Genomic DNA, 21,078 nt, shown 5'->3' with positions numbered 1-21,078 from the left:
CAAAGATGGAACAGAAGTGTGATGTCTCACTCTGTAGCTAAAACAGAGAGCTCAACACACAGGGTGAAAAGAGGAGCTGCAGCAATGTGCAGTACAACAAAAATATGGTGTTTCTTGAAAATTAACATAACACATAAATCTATTCTGGTACAACCTCAAAATACAATTATGAACCTGAAAATGAGCATAATATGAGCACTTTAACTGATTTAAAAAAATAAAGGTGAAAACGCATGTATTAAAAGATCTATTTCAATATCAGATTACTCAAACAAAGATGGATTTTATTTGGAGAATCAATTATTTTAACCCAGCCCTAGTTTGTATAAATGGGTTTGATATTGAAATGTATGAGGAAGTGCTGTGAAGGTGACCAATGTTTGGTTGCAGAGAGCGATGACGTGTGCTTTTATTCTTGTGCGTTTTAGGCTACACTAACCGTTTAGTACCTTGGTTTGTAGCCGTGTAGCTGAGTAAACAAGAGACGGCTGACTGTATGAAAAACTAGGGCAAACAACAAAGAAGGGAAATAACCCTTGTGACAACTCACAAGTTTTGGTTGAGAATAAATAAAGACATGGGCTGATTGTTCGTGCTTTTCTCTCCACAACACTGTGGCTTAGGGTTCTATTTAATACAATACGCAATAAGATTTCTTAGTGACACTTTTACATTAACAGAACAAGTAGAAGTGTAATATGCACTCCCATTTTCCCACTGTTATACTGTTAATGTAGTTTCAGGACAGGAAGTATACTTCTGCCAGTATTGTTTCTGTTTCTGTTTTTTTATACAAGTCTGTGATTCAGTACCAAGTACAACCAATATTAGCAACCTTTTCTGTAAAATGCAATTACTCTGTCCCCATGCATGCCAGCGGCTTCAAAGTTGGAAATGTTTTCTTTGGTGACTCACTTGACTCCTGTGGTGCAATAAGTTGCAGAAAATGTCATTCACTGGGTAATATGTACTTTTACAGATGTGTTAATGTCGACTCTGAATTATGAATATTCACAGTTGAGCTTTACATGATTTGCAACATGATTTTCGGTCCACCGCAGGCCCAGAGAAGCAGCTGTGTCCAGTGTAACTGCAGAGTAAACCCCAGCTGTGTGATGTGTGGTGGCTGGCCCACCCCCAGAGAGGACCCTCAGTATGAGTTGCCCAACCTGGAGCGCCTGTCGAGACTGGATCCTGGTGTCCACCCCATCCTCTCCTTTCCTGACGGTCAGTGTCGGGTTCCTCGCTCAAAGGAGTTTACGCAGTCATTACCTACTTTGCATCAACAGTGGAAGACAAACAGGAAGTGACAGAGTGAATTCTTGCCAGGAAGTTCTTAGAGAACAATTTCAGTACATTTAGACGATTTGCTGTAATGGGTGTCATATTTCTTTGAGCAAGTGCTATATTCTCAGTGCCTGGGGCCTGTTACCATTACAGATGGTTTCATAACCAACATAAGAATATTGTCTTCCCTTTGTAACTCTGGATTCACACTAATCAATCTTTCTAATTTTTAAGGAATGTCTTGCGCTTTATCCCAAATGCATCACACCGATAAATAATTGAGACAAAGTTGTGTTTACAACCGCAACACAACACTGGATTTGGCATAAGCTCATATAGTAGATTCTCTGTGGCTAAATATACATTTTGCATGCCGTTGTGAATTGCTAATGTTGAACTACAGATGGCAAATCTGAAGTATCCACTGAACACTCTCTCGTTCAGTTCATTTTTAAGACTTAACCTCTCTTTGTTTACTTCGTCCTCAGACGTTTGTATAGGCCTTCGTCTGCAGCAGGTGATGAAGAGCCAGTGGCAGACAAAGTCGCTGGAGAGGAGCAAACCACTGAAGAAGCTCTCCCTCAAACACAAGCTGTCCTCGTCCAAAGAGAAGCACAAGTTCACCAACTCACTTATGGCAGTCAGTAAGTACAAATGCTGTTGAGCCACAGGAAGAGAGTTTGTAAAGCCCTTTAACAGACAGACAGACACACCTTTACACTTAAATGTCTGAAATTATATTACCTAAATATAATACGTCAATATGGAGACCTAAACTGTTCTATACTCAAAATAAACGTGACAGATATATATTTTGCCATGCAATTGTGAAATACGCCAATAAATTCTCAAAACACAGCATATTATGATGAAATGTTTGTTCATCCTGCTTTCTTTTCACAGTAACAGAGTTTATTGCAGGTTGTTTTTATTTAATTCCAGCTGTTTTTGATTTCACAATGGCATTTTTCCCAGTAACCATCGTTCACTATGCCACAGGGCAGAGGCATGTGTTGCCCAACTCTAGTAGTAGCAGCCTATGTTCTTACAGGTCTACAGTAGAGCTTCAAAGATGAATTGATTAGTTGTCAACTAATAAATTAATCAGCAACTACTTTATAATTTGAGTAATCGGTTTGAGTCATTTTTTATTTAAGAAAGTAAAGATTCTCTAATTCCAGCTTGTTAAATGTGAATATGTTCTAGTTTCTTCTCTCCTCTGTCACAGTAAACTGAATATCTTTGAGTTGTGGACAAAACAAGACATTTGAGGACGTCCTCTTAGGCTTTGGGAAACTCTGATCCACATTTTTCACCTTTTTCTGACATTTTAGAGACCAAACAACTAATCTATTACCGGTAATCCAGAAAATAATCGACAATGAAAATCAACAATGAAAATAATCGTTAGTCTGTTGCAGCCCTAGTCTACAGTAGCTTTCATTGTTTTACATTGTTGCTCTGAAAACGTCCCCGTCTAATGATAATGTGTGACTGGTTCCTGGTGTTGCAGGACTGAGCCACTATAAGAACCGTGCTGAGAAGCAGAGGACAGCGGACAGCAGTGTGGGCAGCAGCAGCAGCAGTGCTGTCCTGAACACAGCCAGGCTCGAGGGCCAGGCTGTGTGCAAGCTCGAGCGGCTGCAGGGCCTCTCCACGCCCTTAGGGCCCTACGACAAGAACTACAGCCGCAAGAGATTACGAGAGCACTCGCTGGACAGGACTGACAGTGAGTCTTTAATGAATGAAGCCCTGGTCATAGGCTTGGTAGTTTATCGTATCGCATTAAAGGTGCCCTGCCACACAAAACCGTTTTTACTTGCATTTTTTGAAATATGTCAGGTCCATATGTGTTTGTTATGTTGTGAATGTGAAAATGAATGGCTCCCTCCTCTGTCAGCTCTAGCCACTGAAAAGAAATAAGCGGAGAAATCAGGCCAATTACAAAAGCTGGTCAGTCTGACGTGGTGTTGGCTGAGCTCATTACTATTCATGAGCTCGCCCAGTTGCGCTGGGTAAAGGATGCTGATAGCCAGGCTCTCATTGGCTAGCTGTTAGCCAATCAGAGTCAAGCAACTTAGCTCGTTGAATATTAATGAGAACTGGCACAAATCGAGCGGAGTTTTCCTGCAGGCTTCCTATACCACGCTAGAATGGCTTGAAACAAGGTAACCAAGGCATTTTTTCCACAAAAAATGTTACAGGATCCATGGTAGAACTTCAGACATTACCACAAAGTAATGAAATACGTGTGGCAGGGCAACTTTAATCATTTTAAGATCCTTTTTTAAATGTGATATTGAAGGCATCATTAAAAGCGTGGCTCAAGAAGACCGAGCAGTCATCTTAAATCTGTGTGTCTCCTGTCCTCCAGCCTCCCCCAAACTTTTCCTGGACACGAGCAGCCCCTGCCCAACTCTGGCCAACATGCACTCGTCCCTCCACAGTCCCCTCACCCGTCAGCTGTCCACGTCTTCAGAGAACTCCACACCGCTGGGCCAGATCCCGGGCACACATGTAAGGACACAGTGGACGACACTGGCTCACTTTTTGTGTGCTTCTCTTATCTGATAATGAACTGGGACTTCGTTAGGTGTCAGTCAGTCAGTTTTACAAATCCAGTCTTGTCTCAGAATGACCAAACTGCAAACCTGGCAGAGCACCATGACACCCACTCTGTGGAAAACTAGTGTTTTAGGCACTAAAATGTGATTCTTATAGGAAACATATAAGACTTGTCTATTGTAGGAGTTAAGAGTGGGGTGGCTGCTGATATCAAACTTACTAAGAAGTACTGTAAATGTCCCCTAAATACAGCCCAGTGTCTTCAAAACACTGTTGACATAGCAAGATTACGATGAAGCGAGTGAGTGGGCAGGACAAACAAGACTGAAACGTAATTTTCTTGGTGGTTTTGTTTTATTTTTTGGCGGGTTACTAGAGCAGAAAAAGTAAGGGAAAAACACAGCAGGCACATTTGTTTTTAATCTTGTGTGTTAGAAATCCCCCTCCCTAGTGACACAGCAACATGAAAACCTTTATACTTTAACATGGAATCTGTTGCGATACGACTAGATTGACAGATAAATTCTGTTATTGAGTGGTAATAAATTCTAAAAACATCTCTGAAGATTTTATTGTGGAAAACGTCGCGGTAATGTCGTTTAAACCCTGTGGTCATATATGAGGTCATACATCCATAGTGAATCCTCACGTTGGATATTCACCTTTGTCCCACAGCAGCAGCAGCCCATCAAGAGGAGGCGAGGGGAAAGCTCTTTTGACATCAACAACATAGTAATCCCCATGTCTGTGGCGGCCACCACCCGGGTGGAGAAGCTGCAGTACAAAGAGATTCTCACACCCAGGTAAATACCTGCATGATGTTTGAAACCGTCTAGTAACCGTCTGGTTGGTTTCCTTTTCCAGGGCAGTTATATTCTTCCCTTAGTGAGTTGTTGTGACTGCTGGTTTTCTGTCCTGACATTTAATTTTCTGTTTTCACAGGTGGCGATCAGTCGACATCTTCTCTCAGCCCATAACTGAAGAGGAAGATGAACGGGAGGTAAGTGTTGACTTCTGTGTCCCAAGTGATAATTATTTATCAGGGAATCCTTCATTAGGAGCCACATATCTATTCCAATTATCCATATAACTCGCTTTAAAATGTCCAGATGCTTGCTGAGATAATATACTGTATGGCAGTGAGTGAACAGTGACACCTGGTGGTTAAATCTCCAACCCTTTCAGGGTTACATCTCTAAAGCGGAATCAGTTCACTAGATCAATAAGGAATGAACATAATCATAAATTGCAGCACCTATTTAGTTAGGTTATTAAGATTAATCGTGAATAAGTAAAATACCCATCACAGTTTTCCGCTGCCCACGTTGACATCTTCAGGTTTTTCTTTGTGTGTGAACAAAACCCAAAGATATTCAGTCACTGATATATATTTTATACTTTGGCTGATGTAACTGTGAAATAAAAATAAATTGCACATTATGTTGTATTAAAATGTCTTGAAAAGCCATAAATTGAACTTGGTGAGTTCTGCAGAAACCCTGCAAGGTACAACCAAGGAACATTAACTTTAAAAGGATTAATCGGTTAGCAAAATTGTTAATTAATTTTCTCAGAACAGAAAAATACTTTGTACGTCTATTACATAAGACAGGTTTGTAGGAGAGGGACGAGTAGGTCAAAAGTTGTAAAGAAACTCCTGCACACTGTCTAACTTGCAAATGTACGTTTATTAGCTGGCAATGTTTCGGTAATACACCTTGCCTGATGAAGGTACAAGTTGCAAGTTTTCTGTCAGTTGATTGATAGACTTAATGTTTTCAGTTCTAAACTGAAGTAAGCACGCTGTCAGAGTCCTGATGGTATGTTGTGTGTCTGCAGGTGGAGGACCTGACAGACGCAGCCTTCACTCAGCTCCATCAGCCCCACGAGGACCAGGAGCGTTCCCGCTGGACTTGGATGGCTCTGGCTCCTGCCAAGAGGAGGGGCAGCAGGTCACTACCATCACCATAACGTACACCATCACGTATAGGGCTGCACGATATGAGGAAAATATGCGATGTGCGATAACGTTGTTGAATATCGCGATAACGATATTACTTGTGATAAATAACAGATATTAACGTGTGCTCAGTTCTGCATTTCTGCTGCTTTCAGTATTCTGCTAAAATACAACAAACTGCTTGTTGAACTTAAAACAAACAAAAGGAAATAATTACCAATATTCTTTTATTAAACAAACTCAACATTAGGGTTGGGTACTGAAACCCGGTGCCTAAGCGAGCGGTATTTACCGGACCGAATTGCAACGCAGATTACGGTGCCTCATTTCGGTGTAGGGCTGGGCGATATGGAGAAAATCTAACATCACGATATTTTTGACCAAATACCTCGATATCGATACCGCAACAATATTGTAGTGTTGACTGTTGGTGCTTTTACAAAATATTTACACAATGAGATTTTTGATAGATAATCATCAGTAATGTTGATATAATGACTAAGTGGGTAAAGGCAAATAATATAACAGTTACAACAGTCTGGTAAGTTCAGAAAATGACATCACTTTACTGTAACGCAGCCTTTAAAACAAGGAAAAGACAAGACTTATGCCATATCACGATATTCAAAATCTAAGATGATATCTAGTCTCATATCACGATATCAATATAATATTGATATATTGCCCAGCTCTATTTCGGTGCCAATTAAATGCCTTTTGCGCTGCTCTCTGATGCTCTGAAACAGACGTTTGAGGCAACAGGAGCATCGCTACATGTGACGCTAGTTAACACTTCACTTGACAGCAGCTAACGTTAGCCTACCATTAGCTAGCAGCTGGAGTAAACACGGTTAAAATGCTGACAGCTCAACGGTGTAAAGGGTGACTGTATTTCACTGTGGAGGATTTCAACAGCGGGACGTTAAGCAGTCTGCAGCTGCCGTTGTTGGAAAAACACAGACGGTGCGTTCACTTAAAACTAGTAAGCCTTGTGGTGCATTCAAAGTTATTGTAAAATGCCCTATTCCCCTATTTTTTTAAGTATCGGTTCAGGCACCAGCATTGGCACCGTTTTAAAAGTATTGTTTTAGCACCGGTATCGGAAAAAAACCAAACCCAACCCTACTGAACGTTGAGTTGAATATAAAAGGCACCACTTAAAAAAGACTTTTTAAAGTGTAATTTTCTACTGATGTTTTTATTTCAACTAACACAAAAAATGTGTATTGCGATATGTTGCAGCCTTTGGCAATGTGCTTGTTGCGCCAGTTGATATTGTGATGCCGATTAAAAACGATATATTGTGCAGCCCTAGTCACGTACTAGTCTGTAGACTGTAGATGTGACGTGATCTGTGTCTTGTCCCTCAGGTCGTACAAATCTGTGGACGGGCGCACCACGCCGCTGCTGTGCGGGACCAACCCTCCCACCCCCCAGCCTGCGTCCCCAGACCCCGGCCACTGCCCCATGCTCCACGACTACAGCCACGTGCCATCGCCCATGAGTCCAGCCAGCCCCGACACCACCTCCAACCCCCACACACCCTGCTCCAGGGACTCCCATCGGCTGCTGTCCAGCGAGGACACGCGGTGCTCCACCCCCGACTTCACCTTTGAAGAAAGGGTATGTTCTCGGATCGCTCAAAGCTCATTCAGCAGGGATCAAAAATCAGCTCTCTCTCAGAAGTGCTTCCAAATGATCCTATCCTAAGAATAGTATAGAATAGAACAACATTTGGACAGTAGAAATCTGTGGTGGATTCAAATCGCTAAAATAAGCGTCTTGGTAGTTCATCCTCCTCAGCAGTAGCGAGGCCTTTAACACGATGCAAATAACTTCTGAAAGAACAGTTTGTGCACCACTGAACACATGTTGGTTATTATAGTCTACACTCTTTTAGCAGTCAAGTTCTTCATGTTATTGACTTCTGTAGCGCTTATGTACACTTAAATGCCTGCGAGTCCCCAATAAAAAACTCACAGCTGCTAGAATTTAGTCCCTCAAAATCATGTTGCAACACAAGTTTGTTGTACCTATTTCATGTTATGTAGGGAGGCAGGAAATGAATACATTTGGTCAGTCCAACGATATTAAAACGAAGATTGTAAATCCCTCTGAGACTAATTTGAGATTTTAGGCTACAAAAATAAAACTAAATTGACTTCACATGAAGGAGCAGAGGCTAATATCCTGACTTTTAAGGTGCTTTTAGACAGCAAGTGGTTGGTAAAAGCCTCTGCAGCCGGTGCAGCGTTTTGTTTTTCTGGGTCAAAATTTAAAATTAAAACTTTTTTTTTTTTTACGTTTTGGTCGTCTTTTTTGACCGTTTTGTCACATTTCCCGACTTTCCGATATTTGTCGATTCTCCTGCCTTTTTTAAAAATGTTTTATACTTTTTTTTGGGTCACTTTTGTGACTTTCTTTTATTAAAAAAAATTGAATAAAGCAACCAAATTCGTAGTGAACTGATCATCTTTTTTAAATTGTGAAGAACGTTGTATGGGACGATCCACGTTAATTTGCTTGAAAGAAACCCAAATTTCTGATATATAAACTTTTTGAAAATGGGTCAAATTTGACCCGAGGACAACAGGAGGGTTGAAATCGGAGGCAGCTCCTGGCTACCAGCCTGGACACCCCGGGCTGCTGCTGTCCATCTTGTTTAATGTCATCACTCCACTAAAGAGCAGGTTGTAGCTTAAAGTAGAGAGATGGTTAAGAATATGACACCATTAATACAGCAGGTTTTGTATCATAAACATTATTTATTGTTCCAGATTACTGGATAATCAGACTTGTCTGCTCATGTTTCTTGCACTCAGTCAAATCAGATCAAGTTCTTGAGTGTTTAACTCATGATAAAAAAATAAATAAAAAATCATTTCAGACTTAAATTTAATTGTTGGATCATTGGAACATTCATTAGCCATTTGCACCCTAATTGTTAGTCATTGTTATATCAAAAAGAACTGGCTGTTTAGTCCTGAATGTATAGAAATACAGCAGATTTGAAGCCATGTTTTTAGGATATCTTTTTAATGAGCGTTGTCTGATGTTTGGCAGACGGTAGCGCCGTGGGAACGCCGCAGCTTCCCTTTGCCGGAGGACCCAGCCCCGGAGCCAGAGCCGGAGGACGACCACCACATCAGGCCCAGAATGCGCAGCATCTCAGGGTGCCGAACAACGGCCTACGGCCGGCTGGACTCGGACGACATGGAGCTGCCTTGTGACGACGACAGCGGCCCCAAACACAAGGCCTCCGCCACCCACCGATGAATGACTGACAGGCTGAGGTCCCCCACCCCCCCACACCCTCCCCCCCACAGCTCCTCTCTGGCATTAACAAGCAGAACCTTAAAGCAGAATAAGATATTAAATGGGTTCCTGTTGTTTGATATTCAAACATCAGTCTAATAAATTTCACAGTTTTTAGTGAACATTATGGAGATAGAAGCCTTTCCCTACACTTGTTTTTGTCACAGGAAAAAAAAGGATAAATGTAAAAAACAAAAAAAGTATAAAACAACACGTTACAAAAAATGTTTTCTGTAGTAGGCTAAACAATGTACATGGGGGGGCTTAGTGGTGTTTCATATGTCGCGTGTACACTCGTAGCGCACTATGTAGCGGACTCCTCAAAATATGGCCAAAGGGTGTTTTCTATTGACTAGTTTGCTTGTAATTCCCATGTACATTTTTAGTGGAGTGACAAATTACAAACCCCCCCACCTTCCTCATCCAAATAAACAGGTACATTTGAGATGTGGTTCCCTTCTTCTTCCTCTAGAGGTCGCCTGAAATCACCAGAGCACTTCTCCAACTGCCAAGTCTAGTTTTATTGGTTTGCTTTTCTTTGTCTGTTGTTTTTTTTTTTTTTTTTTTTTTCATTCCTGACATGTTTTTATTTGTATCTGTTCGGTCTGTTTCTGTGTAACACATTCTTTGTGTTGTTTTTTTTTGAATAGTAAATCATTCCTTTCCAGTCTCTTTCAGAGAGAGTGTCCAGCTCCTGTCTTCTTCTTACTGGGGTGTCTTTTATTTGAGCACTTGCCCTACAGAAAAAGCGCTGCTGCATGCTGAAAACCATGCTAATGTAAGTCTTATCACAAGGTTTCCACTTATTAAAAAAACAAAATCAGTGGGAGGGGGGGGTAGTAACCGGGGAGAGTGTACCATCTGCTAGTTTCACTCTTTGCGTACGGTCGTTGCTGTAGTAGAAAAGTTAAACTGTGGCAAAATAAAGACATAACACAATCCCCCCCCCTTCCTCTTTTTTTCTCTTGCAAACATTTCAAATGTAGCAGCTCTCAGCTAGAAGCCACCCCAAGCTCAGGTTTTTCAATTTAAGGGAATATTTTCTGCTGTTAAATAGTTTCACTCAGATCAGATCTACTCTTGTTGCAGGATGGATGGATTTTGTTTTTTGCCACCCCACCAATGTCATAACCACACTCTTCTCTCCCCTCCCCCTCTCCCCCCAAGTAACTAATTGCTATGCAAAAAAAAACTATGGTTGTTTTCATTTTACACCTTCTTATGCCACAGCCATTCAATCACTGTTTTTTCTTTTGTAGTTTAAGCAAGATGTCAATGTACCTGTTCGATTGTTGCAGCAGTTAACCTAATCAAAAAAGCAGAATTGTTTTCTTTTTGTAAATAGTACCATTAAAACATTTATGTTTAACTTGGCGTTATTGTCCTGGCCTCAAGTCCTTCATCAGTGTAAAAGCCGTCTGAAATCATTCATTGTTGGATAATATTCACTCTTTAAGTGAGCTTTTTGGGCACACTTTGCATCATCAAGACTATTTGCATCTGTAAACATGCCATTGTGAACACGGTATGTAAATATGTGTGTGTGTGTGTGTGTGGTAAATGGGGAGTGATTTCCGACGGCACTTGGTGTTGCAATCGTTCACGACGACGGTGACTTCGTAGCATTTATTTTCAAATACACATATACAGCAACAAGAATCATCATAAACCAGTTATTGATCAAATGCACAATAATGAGAACAATCACATTTCCACAAACTGCACAGCGTCAGAAAAGAAAGGTGATGAGTTTAGTTACTGCAGAAAACCTCTCGTGGCACGAGAGGACTCACCAAAAGCACATTACCGCACACACAGTGGGAGCAACTCCCCTCCCTCAGCACAAATGTCTGTCCTGCACACTGAGACGAATGTGGTCTAGTTGGGGAAAAAAAAGAACCAAGAATTTAGCATGCAGATAATGTTGCAAAGCACACCCTTAAGTCCTACCTGCTAACTTAAAGTAGCATCTTTGCGATCATAGAGATAAAACACTTATATCTATGTTGGCAACATATGTTAAATACACACAGTTGGGAGCAAAGTGTTTGAGTCTTTATGACTTTTTTAGTCCTAGGTCGGAACGGATCCAAATCCAGAAAAAGCGTTCATAAAACAGGATATAGAGCGAGAGAGAGAGACCACTTTGTGAAAGGGGAGGCAACAAGCAGACTCGTACATGAGGTGCATGCAAGAAGTTGTTTAGCTTAATATTAATGCGAGTAATAGTGATGAATCACCGGGAATATTGGTCGACATTAGGACGTTTTTTAGCACATTTTTAAGGGAACATTGTTCTTGTTACAAATTAAGGGGAAAAAAGCTGGTTGCATTCATTTCAAAATACAAGATTAGTATAAAGTAAATGGTTGAATAACTCCCTCCGGATCTTTTCTGATCTGTGGCCCTGTCACTTTACCTCTAAAACAATGTGGACAGCCCTGTTCAATTTTATTTATAGTATCAAATCATAACAAGAGTTATCTCAGGACACTACAGATAGAGTAGGTCTAGACCACACTATAATTTACAAAGACCCAACAATTCCAGTAATTGTTAACTTTTATTACTTAGCGTTTTACTGTGGTTCCCACTCCGAGGGTCGAGACCCCCACTAGGGGACGCAAGATAATCTTGAGAGGGTCATGAGATGATTAACAGGATAGAGAAGCATGAAAAAAACAGACAAAATCCTGTTTTGTGTATATTTTCCTCTAATCTTTGTTTAAAGAGCTTGTGAATTAACTGCTAATTTAGCTTCTTTACAAACATGGGGTTTGGAAGTGTTTGAACCTGGCTGCAGGGATTTTCTCCCATTAGTGCGGTCAAACCAAACCGAAAACCACATGCGGGTGTGATATTCGGGTATTTGCATACTTTTGCTTAGCGGAGAACTCGAGTATTTTATCACTGAAGATCAAAGCAACCAGCTGAGAGTTCCATCGTGATGAATCCTGTGTTCAGTGCTCAGATACAGATGTGATGATTAAACTGCCCGAGCAGATGAACTCATCGCTGTACAGTTTTCCCTCATCTCCACTTGGCCCAATCAACCCATCATCCACCCGTCATCCACCCATTGCTATATTCATTCTGGTTGAGTACATTTTCAAACACTTTTTTTTTTTAGTTGTAAACCGTTAAAGTGAGACCATGTAACGCTTGAGAGAGGAACTAATAAATCAGAAAAGTCAAATTTATAAACAGCACCTTCACACTGGTATGACCCGCAGCTTATGGTGGCTAATGTTAGCAGCTTGCTGACTTTATGACTCCTCTGCACTCGTGCTACTGTTACACTAGCTTAGCATTTTAGCTAAATTATAAATAGCTTAGCATTTTAGCTAAATTATAAATAGCTTAACATTTAGCACTGATCATTTTCATTTTAGCAGACGTTACGTAGTCTCGCTTTAAGAATACTTTCCAATAACTGTGATGAACATTATTCTACCTACCTTTTATGTGCATATAGCAGTTTAAATACTGTAATCAATGACTGACTAGTCCTCTTAAAGGCATAGTTCAGATATTTTGAAGTGGGGTTGTATGAGCTACTTATCCACAGAGTATTACCTACAATGTCAGTTTAAGTGTATGCTATATTTAGAATATTTTCAGCGCTTTACCTTGCTGTCAGACAGCCCTTTACGATGGGGAACTGAAGCCGTTATCTCTGTTTTATCTCTCCAAAGCCACCAGACACGGGAGTTGCTGCTCTACCGCTGCCTCCATCTGTTAGGCAGATAAAGCGGTTAAAATATTCTAAATATAGCGCACACTTAAACTGATATTAATTTTTATAGCTTCTGCGTCGGTACTCCTGTCTGCTTCTCTAAACTGGGGGCGTGTCGACCGCCGTCTACTGTAGCTAACACTGACTCTGGAGAAGTAGCTCATATAACCACACTTCAAAACATCTGAACTGTGCCTTTAATAATTTGGCCATGAAAGTTACACTTGAAATGCCTTAAGGTTTCCTCTTCAAGCTTTAGCGCATTTACAACAGAGCAGTAACAAAAAGTAAAATAACACTGACAGTAGCAGGCACAATACAAATGTTTCTTCATATCAAATACATGTCATATATCCACAGAATACGATTATAAAACTGTGCCCAACACAAACCAAAGGTTTCTACTCTAGCCGTTCCGTTTTTTTTTAATTCTTTTTTTTTCATCCATGTTACACCCCTGTCGTGTTGGGACTACACAAAGCAAAGACAGCACTCTGAGGTCTGAAAGCATTTTTTTTTTCTGCCATTTCTTTTTAAACAGTTTTGCTCCGACACCCCTCACCATACCCTGTTAACTGTTCCTTCTGCTTTAGCACAAGCTGGACCCCAGCAGTCTGCCTCCATTTCTTCCAAGTTTTATCAAAAGAAATATAAGGGGAGACCCGTCAAAGGGGACTTGTACATTAAAAACATAACTTTCTAAAGGGTTTACAGTCAATGTGACAGGAAACCAAGTGTTAAATGACGTCAGATTCACCAGGATATGTATGAAGATAAGATCCTCAGATTCACAGGGAGAGTTATGCTCTGCTTGGGTGCTTTAACTCTTAAAGGGAGACTTACAAAAGGTAGAAATAGCAAATAAAGAGACCCACAGAGAGAAATGGCATACATGTTGGCCTTATCTGTATTTTCTTTTCTGTCTACAAGTAATGCCTCAAGAACAGTTTCAAAGGTTAGTGAAGGATAAACAGTGACGGGTAGCTAAAAAAGTCCTGTGCCAATAACGAGGAAGGCATTACAACTCCTCTACGTGGTCGTGTGGTTGAGGTGGAGGAAGTGGAGGAAGTGGATGTGGGGGGTGCATTCACAAGCCTTGTTTGGCCAGAGAGGCGGACACCTGGTCAGCCAGTGTGGAGAGCTGCGGAGAGTCGGCCATGTTGATGCTGCCGGAGGAGGACACGGTGCTGAGCTGGTGGGGGGAGTCTTCCAAAGAGATGATCTCAGCGCCGTGGTCAGTGCGGGCCTTGGCCACCTCACGGAAGTTTAGTTTGTGGCTCTCAATCTGCGGGCAGATCACAAGGAAAGGTCAAACATGCTGCCTGGATGATGTGCAGTTTCAGGTGCTGTAGAGCGCCCTCTGGTGGGCAACAATGTGCTGAATGATGCACTCCATGTGATCACAGCTGCTGGATTACAAAATGTCCCTAACACTTATTTCCTCACATGTACCTTTAAAGTTTACTATAACTTTATGACATTTTTATGACATACGACAACGTTTTATGACTTTAAGCAATGATGTGTAACAAATGTACATTAATAAAGGTTTCACTGTTCAATGTGAGTTCTGTTATTATTTCTTATCAAAAGTTGTGACGGACACTTTGTTTTTCGACATACTATACTATGACTGTTTATGACTTTTTTAGACATGCTATACTATGACTTACAGTGGCACTCATAAGTTTATGAACCCATGTTAAAGTTGAAAAGAGGAATAAAAAAATCATCTTTTGGAAATTGATCTTAATGCCTTAATTAAAGAAATCACCATACCTAGAGATTGGCATGGTTTTATTTCAGTTAGCCTAATAGCTGGTTTGATTTGCATTGAGAGATGATTTTATGGAAAGTACCCCATGCCAATCTCTAGGTATGGTGAAGGGTATGTGATGATGTGGGGGTATGGTGAAGGGTATGTGATGATGTGGGGGTATGGTGAAGGGTATGTGATGATGTGGGGGTATGGTGAAGGGTATGTGATGATGTGGGGGTATGGTGAAGGGTATGTGATGGTGTGGGGGTATGGTGAAGGGTATGTGATGATGTGGGGGTATGGTGAAGGGTATGTGATGATGTGGGGTATGGTGAAGGGTATGTGATGATGTGGGGGTATGGTGAAGGGTATGTGATGATGTGGGGGTATGGTGAAGGGTATGTGATGGTGTGGGGGTATGGTGAAGGGTATGTGATGATGTGGGGGTATGGTGAAGGGTATGTGATGATGTGGGGGTATGGTGAAGGGTATGTGATGATGTGGGGGTATGGTGAAGGGTATGTGATGATGTGGGGGTATGGTGAAGGGTATGTGATGGTGTGGGGGTATGGTGAAGGGTATGTGATGATGTGGGGTATGGTGAAGGGTATGTGATGATGTGGGGGTATGGTGAAGGGTATGTGATGGTGTGGGGGTATGGTGAAGGGTATGTGATGATGTGGGGGTATGGTGAAGGGTATGTGATGATGTAGGGGTATGGTGAAGGGTATGTGATGATGTGGGGCTATTTTAATTCCAAAGGCCAAGGGAACTTTATCAGGATGCATAGTATCCTGGATCCATGAAATAACTGGCCTTTAAAAATAAAAATCTGCCTGCCTCTATGGGAATTTAACATAGGGGTGTACTTACTTATGCCCCCTGTATTTTAAGGAAGAACATTTATTTATTTACGATACATTATTCATTCACAAAGAAAATTGGTGTCCTTAAAGGTTGGATTTTTCCTTATTTTTTAATTAAGGCATCAATTTACAAAAGATGTTTTTTTATTCCTCTTTTTAGTCAACTTTAGCATGGGTGTGTAAACTTATGAGCACCACTGTATTTTCAACTTTTTTTGACATACTATACTATGACTTTTTTTTAACGTAATGTACTGACTTTTTTTATTACGTACTTATACTATGACTTTTTTTGACATGCTATACTATGACTTTTTTTATGACTTTTTTCGACATGCTATACTATGACTTTCTTATGACATCTTTAAGCTATGATGTGTAACAAATGTATGTTAATAAGTTTCCCTGTTCAATGTAAGTTCTGTTTTAATTTCTTATTAAAAGACAGACACTTTGTTTTTCAACATACTATAATATGACTTTTTTCGACATACTATGCTATGACTTTTTATCACTTTTTTCGACATACTATACTATGACTTTTTTTCGACATGCTATATTATGACATTTTCCGACATAATATACTATGACTTTTTATTGCATACTATACTGTGACTTTTTTGACATACTATCCTATGACTTTTTGTCTCTTTCTTAAAACATACAATACTATGACTTTTTTTCAACATACTATTGTGATGAAATAATTAAAGTTAACATGCTAATGTGCCTAAACACCAAACTCTTTGCAATATGTGTGTAATCATTACCCTCCCTGTTAACACATGATGAGCTGGTATAGACAGGTTACATCAGTATGGGACAGTGGAAAAGTACAAAAGGCCTAAAAACAGGATGAGAGACATAGGTTGTGAAACAGCTGTTGTAAGTGTGGTCATGTGAGAAGTCATGTAAGAGTTACATGAATCATAGGTACGCTCCTCCCTATGGGAGCGACTGAAGAACCATTGGACCAGGAGAGCGCTAAGAGGCGTAGACACGCCTAAGCGCCAACAATGGGCCAATAGGACCTGGCCCCAGCCAACCAATGGGAGGCGACACCTCGGAGTAGAATAGTAACTGTTTTTAACTTTGTTGTTAACTGTCTGAACTAGGAAGTCGGGGCCATTCTGCGGAGCTCCAGGGTGAAGTAAATGGCCTGCATCGATATGTGTCTTGTAATCCTTTTGCTTTAACTTACAGTATAATAAACAGAGATCAAATGAGTGAAGCTGTTGGGGCTTTTGTGACTTCCTCTCAATTAAAGAACATGACACTATACTATGAATTTTTTATGACTTTTTTCGACATACTATACTATGACTTTTTTATAACTCGGACATACTATACTACGTTTTTCAACATACTATATTTTGACTCTTTTGGACATACTATACTGACTTTTTTATGACTCTTTTTCGACATAATATACTATGATTTCTTTCGAAATACTATACAATGACTTTTTTCGACATCAATTTTTTTTTTTATGACTTTTTTTATGTTCTATACTACGACTTTTTATCTGTTTTTAAACATACTATGACTATGTATGTATGTATGACTATGACTTTTTTCGACATACTATACTATGACTATATAGACTTCAACATTTTGTAGTATATACAGTATATGATGTATAACTAATGAATAAAAGTTTCCCTGATCAATGTGAGTTATGTTTTTATTTCTCATTAAAAGTTATGAGAGACAGACCCTTTGTGGACAAGCTCTATATTTCTCTGCATACCTAAAGATAAAATAAACTTTTTTCAACATACTATACTATGACTTTCTCTTGGACATCTGACTAAAAATAATAAAAGACTTAGCTCTTGATGGGAATCAAACTCCCAACCTAAGACTACTCAACTAGTCTTCTAACAGACTGAGCTATAATATCACAGCATAGTGTGTCAAAAAACATGATAAAAAAGTCATAGTATAGTATATCGAAAAAAGTCATAGTATAGTATGTCGAAAGAAATCATAAAAAAAGTCATAGTATAGCATGTCAAAAAAAGTCAAAAAAGTCATAGTATAGTATAGCATGTCGAAAAAAGTCATAAAAAAGTCATAGTATAATATGTCGAAAAAAAGTCATAGTATAGTATGTCGAAAAAAGTCATAAGTATGTCGAAAGAAATCATAAAAAAGTCATAGTATAATATGTCGAAAAAAGTCATAGTTTAGTATTTCGAAAAAAAGTCATAAAAAAGTCATAGTATAGTATGTCAAAAAAAGTCATAAAAAGTCATAGTATAGCATGTCGAAAAAAGTCATAAAAGAGTCATAGTTTAGTATTTCGAAAAAAGTCATAAAAAAGTCATAGTATAGGATGTTGAAAAAAAGTCAAAAAAGTCATAGTATAGGATGTTGAAAAAAAGTCATAGGATAGTATGTCGAAAAAATGTCAGTCGAAAAAAGTCATAGTATAGGATGTCAAAAAAAAGTCAAAAAAGTCATAGTATAGGATGTTGAAAAAAAGTCAAAAAAGTCATAGGATAGTATGTCGAAAAAAGTCATAGGATAGTATGTCGAAAAAAGTCATAAAAAAGTCATAGTATAGGATGTTGAAAAAAGTCATAAAGTCATAGTATTGTATGTCAAAAATAGTCATAGTATAGTATGTCGAAAAAAAGTCAGTCAAAAAAAGTCATAGTATAGTATGTAAAAAAAAATTGTAAAAAGTCATAGTTTAGTATTTCAAAAAAAAAAAAAATTGTAAAAAGTCATAGTATACTGTAGTATGTCGAAAAAAGTGGAAAAAACGTCATAGTATAGTATGTCAAAAGAAAGTCAGTCGAAAAAGCTCTTGATGTGAATCAAACTCCCAACCTAAGACTCCCCCAACTAGTCAGACTGAGCTATAATGATCACAGTACAGTGTGTCGAAAAACATGATAAAAAATTCATCGCGTAGTATATCGAGGAAAGTAATAGTATGGTATGTTGTATGTAGTAAGTCAAAGAAATACCACAGTATAGCTCTTGATGGGAATCTAAAGGCCGTGGGAAGCTAAAGGCCGTTTCACAGTCGCCGTAGCCGAGCTGGCGCGCGCCAATGTGACATCAAAATGACGTAGATCTAGATCCAGAGGGCGCGCACCACTCTATTTTTTCCAGCGGCGTGCGACAGAGCGGAAACAGGAAGCATGAACGAGCTCCTGGGCAACGTGATGCCAGGACTCTCAGAGTGACTGCTAGTTTCTCTTGTAAACTTACTGGGTTGAGATGAGTTCTTTTATGGTGAATGAAAGGCTCGATCCTACGAAGTAGGTCATCCAATCAAATCGAAGCATTGATGTCAATGCTGCTGCAAGTTCTGCCGTTGTTTACCTTTTTCTTCTTCTTCTAGTCCATAGAAAGAGCAATGTCTGTAGCCTTTCCTCATTAGCGCCACCTCTGTTCAGGAGAAGACTGCAACTAGTGTCGCGAGCACCACGCGCAAGTATAAACAGTTACGGCGCTCCCATGACATCACACTGGCGCCCAACAGGTCGGCTGCGGCGAGTATACCCCATGTTTAACACTATAGTATAGTAAGTATAGTATGTAAAAAAAAAAGTCATGAAACAGTCATAGTACAGTATGTTGAAAAAAGTCATAAAAAGTCATGGTATAGTGTGACTTTCCCTTGGACATCGGACTAAAAATAATCTATAAATCATAAATCAATCTCCCACCCAAGACTCCTCAACCGGTCTTCTAACAGACTGACCTAAAACAATCACAGTATATAATGTCGACAAAAGTCATAAAAAAGTCCTAGTATAGCATGTCGAAAAAACATATACTATAACTTTTATTTGACATACTATACTATGACTTTTTTTATGAAATTCTTAATGACATACTATACCAGAGGTCCTCAAAGCTTTGATGACAGAGTGCCAATTTAGGGAGCCAGCTGTTATAGCACCAGATTAATATCCATGGTTTTGGAAATGACAATCATGTATAGGCGTAATGTTCAGGTGTGATTATTAGATTGCCTGCTTATACCCTTGAAACCTGTAAAAAGTTACAAAAACAAAAAAAAATCATTGTGCTGCTGTTTAAAGTAGCAGACAACACACAGCTCGTGAGTACTTACTGGAGTCCTCAATCTTTATGAGGGGGTTCGTCAAGATGGGTGTGATGGGTGCTGAAGGGACAGTCTGAGGTGACTGAGGGGGGGTGACAGCGGGGGAGGGGATTGAGGGGCTGTCTGAGGTACTCCCTTCTGCTTCCTTCCCCTTCTCCCTCTACAGACGAGCCCCAGCAGAGGGAATAAAAAGGGCATGCAACAAAAATACACGTGATGGCATCAACAGAAATCAAAAGGCAACTTAACCAAATGAAGAAACAGAAGATAATGACAACAAATCAATAACTTATGAAATGATCAAAACAGCTGGATGGAGAAGAACAAAAGAGGGAGAAAAGCACCAAACTTAGGGAAGGAAAGGATGAGAGATGAATGACTCAGCGGTGTGTTTTTTTAAGCCATTAAAATGGCTGCTTCTGTGTGTGAAACCCTTTGAAAAATGAGTGTTGATGATTTCACTTTTAACATCTAGGATCACGTGCTGCATATTGGGTTACAAAAAGTCTAGTTGGTAAACGCTGTAACATGACTCCAAATCAAGAATTAGCTCCTGAAAAGTTTAGGTTTTTGAGTGAAATCTGGTGCAGACAAACAATGTATGTTTGGTTTCGGTAGGGGACATTTTTCTTAATCACCAACCAGCCGACTAATTAAAACTGTCACCTGGTAGAGCGTGCGCTCATATACAGAGGCTTACTCATCGATGCAGCATCCGCGGGTTTGATTCCGACCTGCGGCCCTTTGCTGCATGTCGATCCCCCTCTCTCTCCCCTTTCATGTCTAAAGCTGTCCTATCTTTTAAAGGCCTAAAAATGCCACACAAAAAAGCTGTTCATTCTATTTCCTGCATTTCTATAAATGTATATCAATCTAGAAAATTATTATATTGTGTGAACATTTGCCCACTCCATTCAATATTTTGCCTTGCAGCGTCTTCCTTTTAAACATTTTCACAGACTTTTTTTACATATTTATTATTGCAATTGTTTTTGTTTTAAAGTTACATTTCTTAAAGGGAACTATGCAGGTTTTTTAGCTTAATTTACCTTAACTGAACAGCTTTGGAGACATTGGAATGGTTATATGACTTTTTTCGGGTTGTATGGTGGTCGTCTCGCCCCCCTAGCGCCTGTGAGCGGAAAATCCCCCCGTTAACTTTTGGCCGGCGAGCCACCGGCACCAGCATCAGGAAGTATGGCGTGATATCAGGGCTCGCGATGTTACGAATTGCTTCACGGCACGGCACTGCACTGTTACTCATGCTGTGTTCAGGTACTGCAGGTCATTATCAAGAGTGAAAACTGTTTTTTCTATTAAAAGAAATAGACAACTAAACTCTCCATCTATGCAGATAAAAAGGCCATGCAATCAGCAGATTTGGCAGGACATGATAACATGAAGAAGAGCAACAACAACAACACTAACAATGACAAAGACTTAATCTAGTGTTTTAACATGGAGTTTGGTTGAGAGTGTGATGTTTTTACCCTTCTCTGTCCC

General features: G+C 39.8%; 2 protein-coding genes across 47 annotated transcripts in view; one reads left to right on the top strand and one right to left on the bottom strand.

Annotated features, from left to right (window-relative positions):
- The window catches only part of LOC116060933 (KAT8 regulatory NSL complex subunit 1), a 37,848-nt gene extending 27,347 nt beyond the window's left edge, over positions 1-10,501 (top strand). For 2 of the 5 annotated variants that reach the window (XM_031314685.2, XM_031314684.2), the window contains 9 exons: positions 1,062-1,227; positions 1,776-1,931; positions 2,792-3,016; positions 3,662-3,804; positions 4,528-4,655; positions 4,795-4,852; positions 5,692-5,804; positions 7,183-7,435; positions 8,876-10,501. In XM_031314685.2, coding sequence (XP_031170545.1) covers positions 1,062-1,227; positions 1,776-1,931; positions 2,792-3,016; positions 3,662-3,804; positions 4,528-4,655; positions 4,795-4,852; positions 5,692-5,804; positions 7,183-7,435; positions 8,876-9,088 — 1,455 coding nt within the window. In that variant the 3' untranslated portion in view covers positions 9,089-10,501. The remainder of the gene's footprint in view (positions 1-1,061; positions 1,228-1,775; positions 1,932-2,791; positions 3,017-3,661; positions 3,805-4,527; positions 4,656-4,794; positions 4,853-5,691; positions 5,805-7,182; positions 7,436-8,875) is intronic. The other 3 variants (XM_031314687.2, XM_031314688.2, XM_031314686.2) reach the window with 3 other exon arrangements.
- Positions 10,502-12,257: 1,756 nt separating this feature from the next.
- Positions 12,258-21,078, bottom strand: part of LOC116060939 (microtubule-associated protein tau-like) — a 44,686-nt gene continuing 35,865 nt past the window's right edge. For 39 of the 42 annotated variants that reach the window (XM_035997269.1, XM_035997271.1, XM_035997275.1 and 36 more), the window contains 2 exons: positions 21,066-21,078; positions 12,258-14,148 (listed from right to left, as the gene is read on the bottom strand). The exon at positions 21,066-21,078 is cut by the window's right edge and continues 94 nt beyond it. In XM_035997269.1, coding sequence (XP_035853162.1) covers positions 13,951-14,148; positions 21,066-21,078 — 211 coding nt within the window. In that variant the 3' untranslated portion in view covers positions 12,258-13,950. Of the gene's footprint in view, positions 14,149-19,584; positions 19,736-21,065 lie in introns of all 42 variants that reach the window. The other 3 variants (XM_031314699.2, XM_035997263.1, XM_035997266.1) reach the window with 1 other exon arrangement.

Source organism: Sander lucioperca, chromosome 22, assembly GCF_008315115.2.
Source record: "Sander lucioperca isolate FBNREF2018 chromosome 22, SLUC_FBN_1.2, whole genome shotgun sequence".
Classification (NCBI taxonomy): domain Eukaryota; kingdom Metazoa; phylum Chordata; class Actinopteri; order Perciformes; family Percidae; genus Sander; species Sander lucioperca.
Note: the sequence above shows the minus strand (reverse complement) of the source record. Positions and strands in the feature narration are given on the sequence as shown.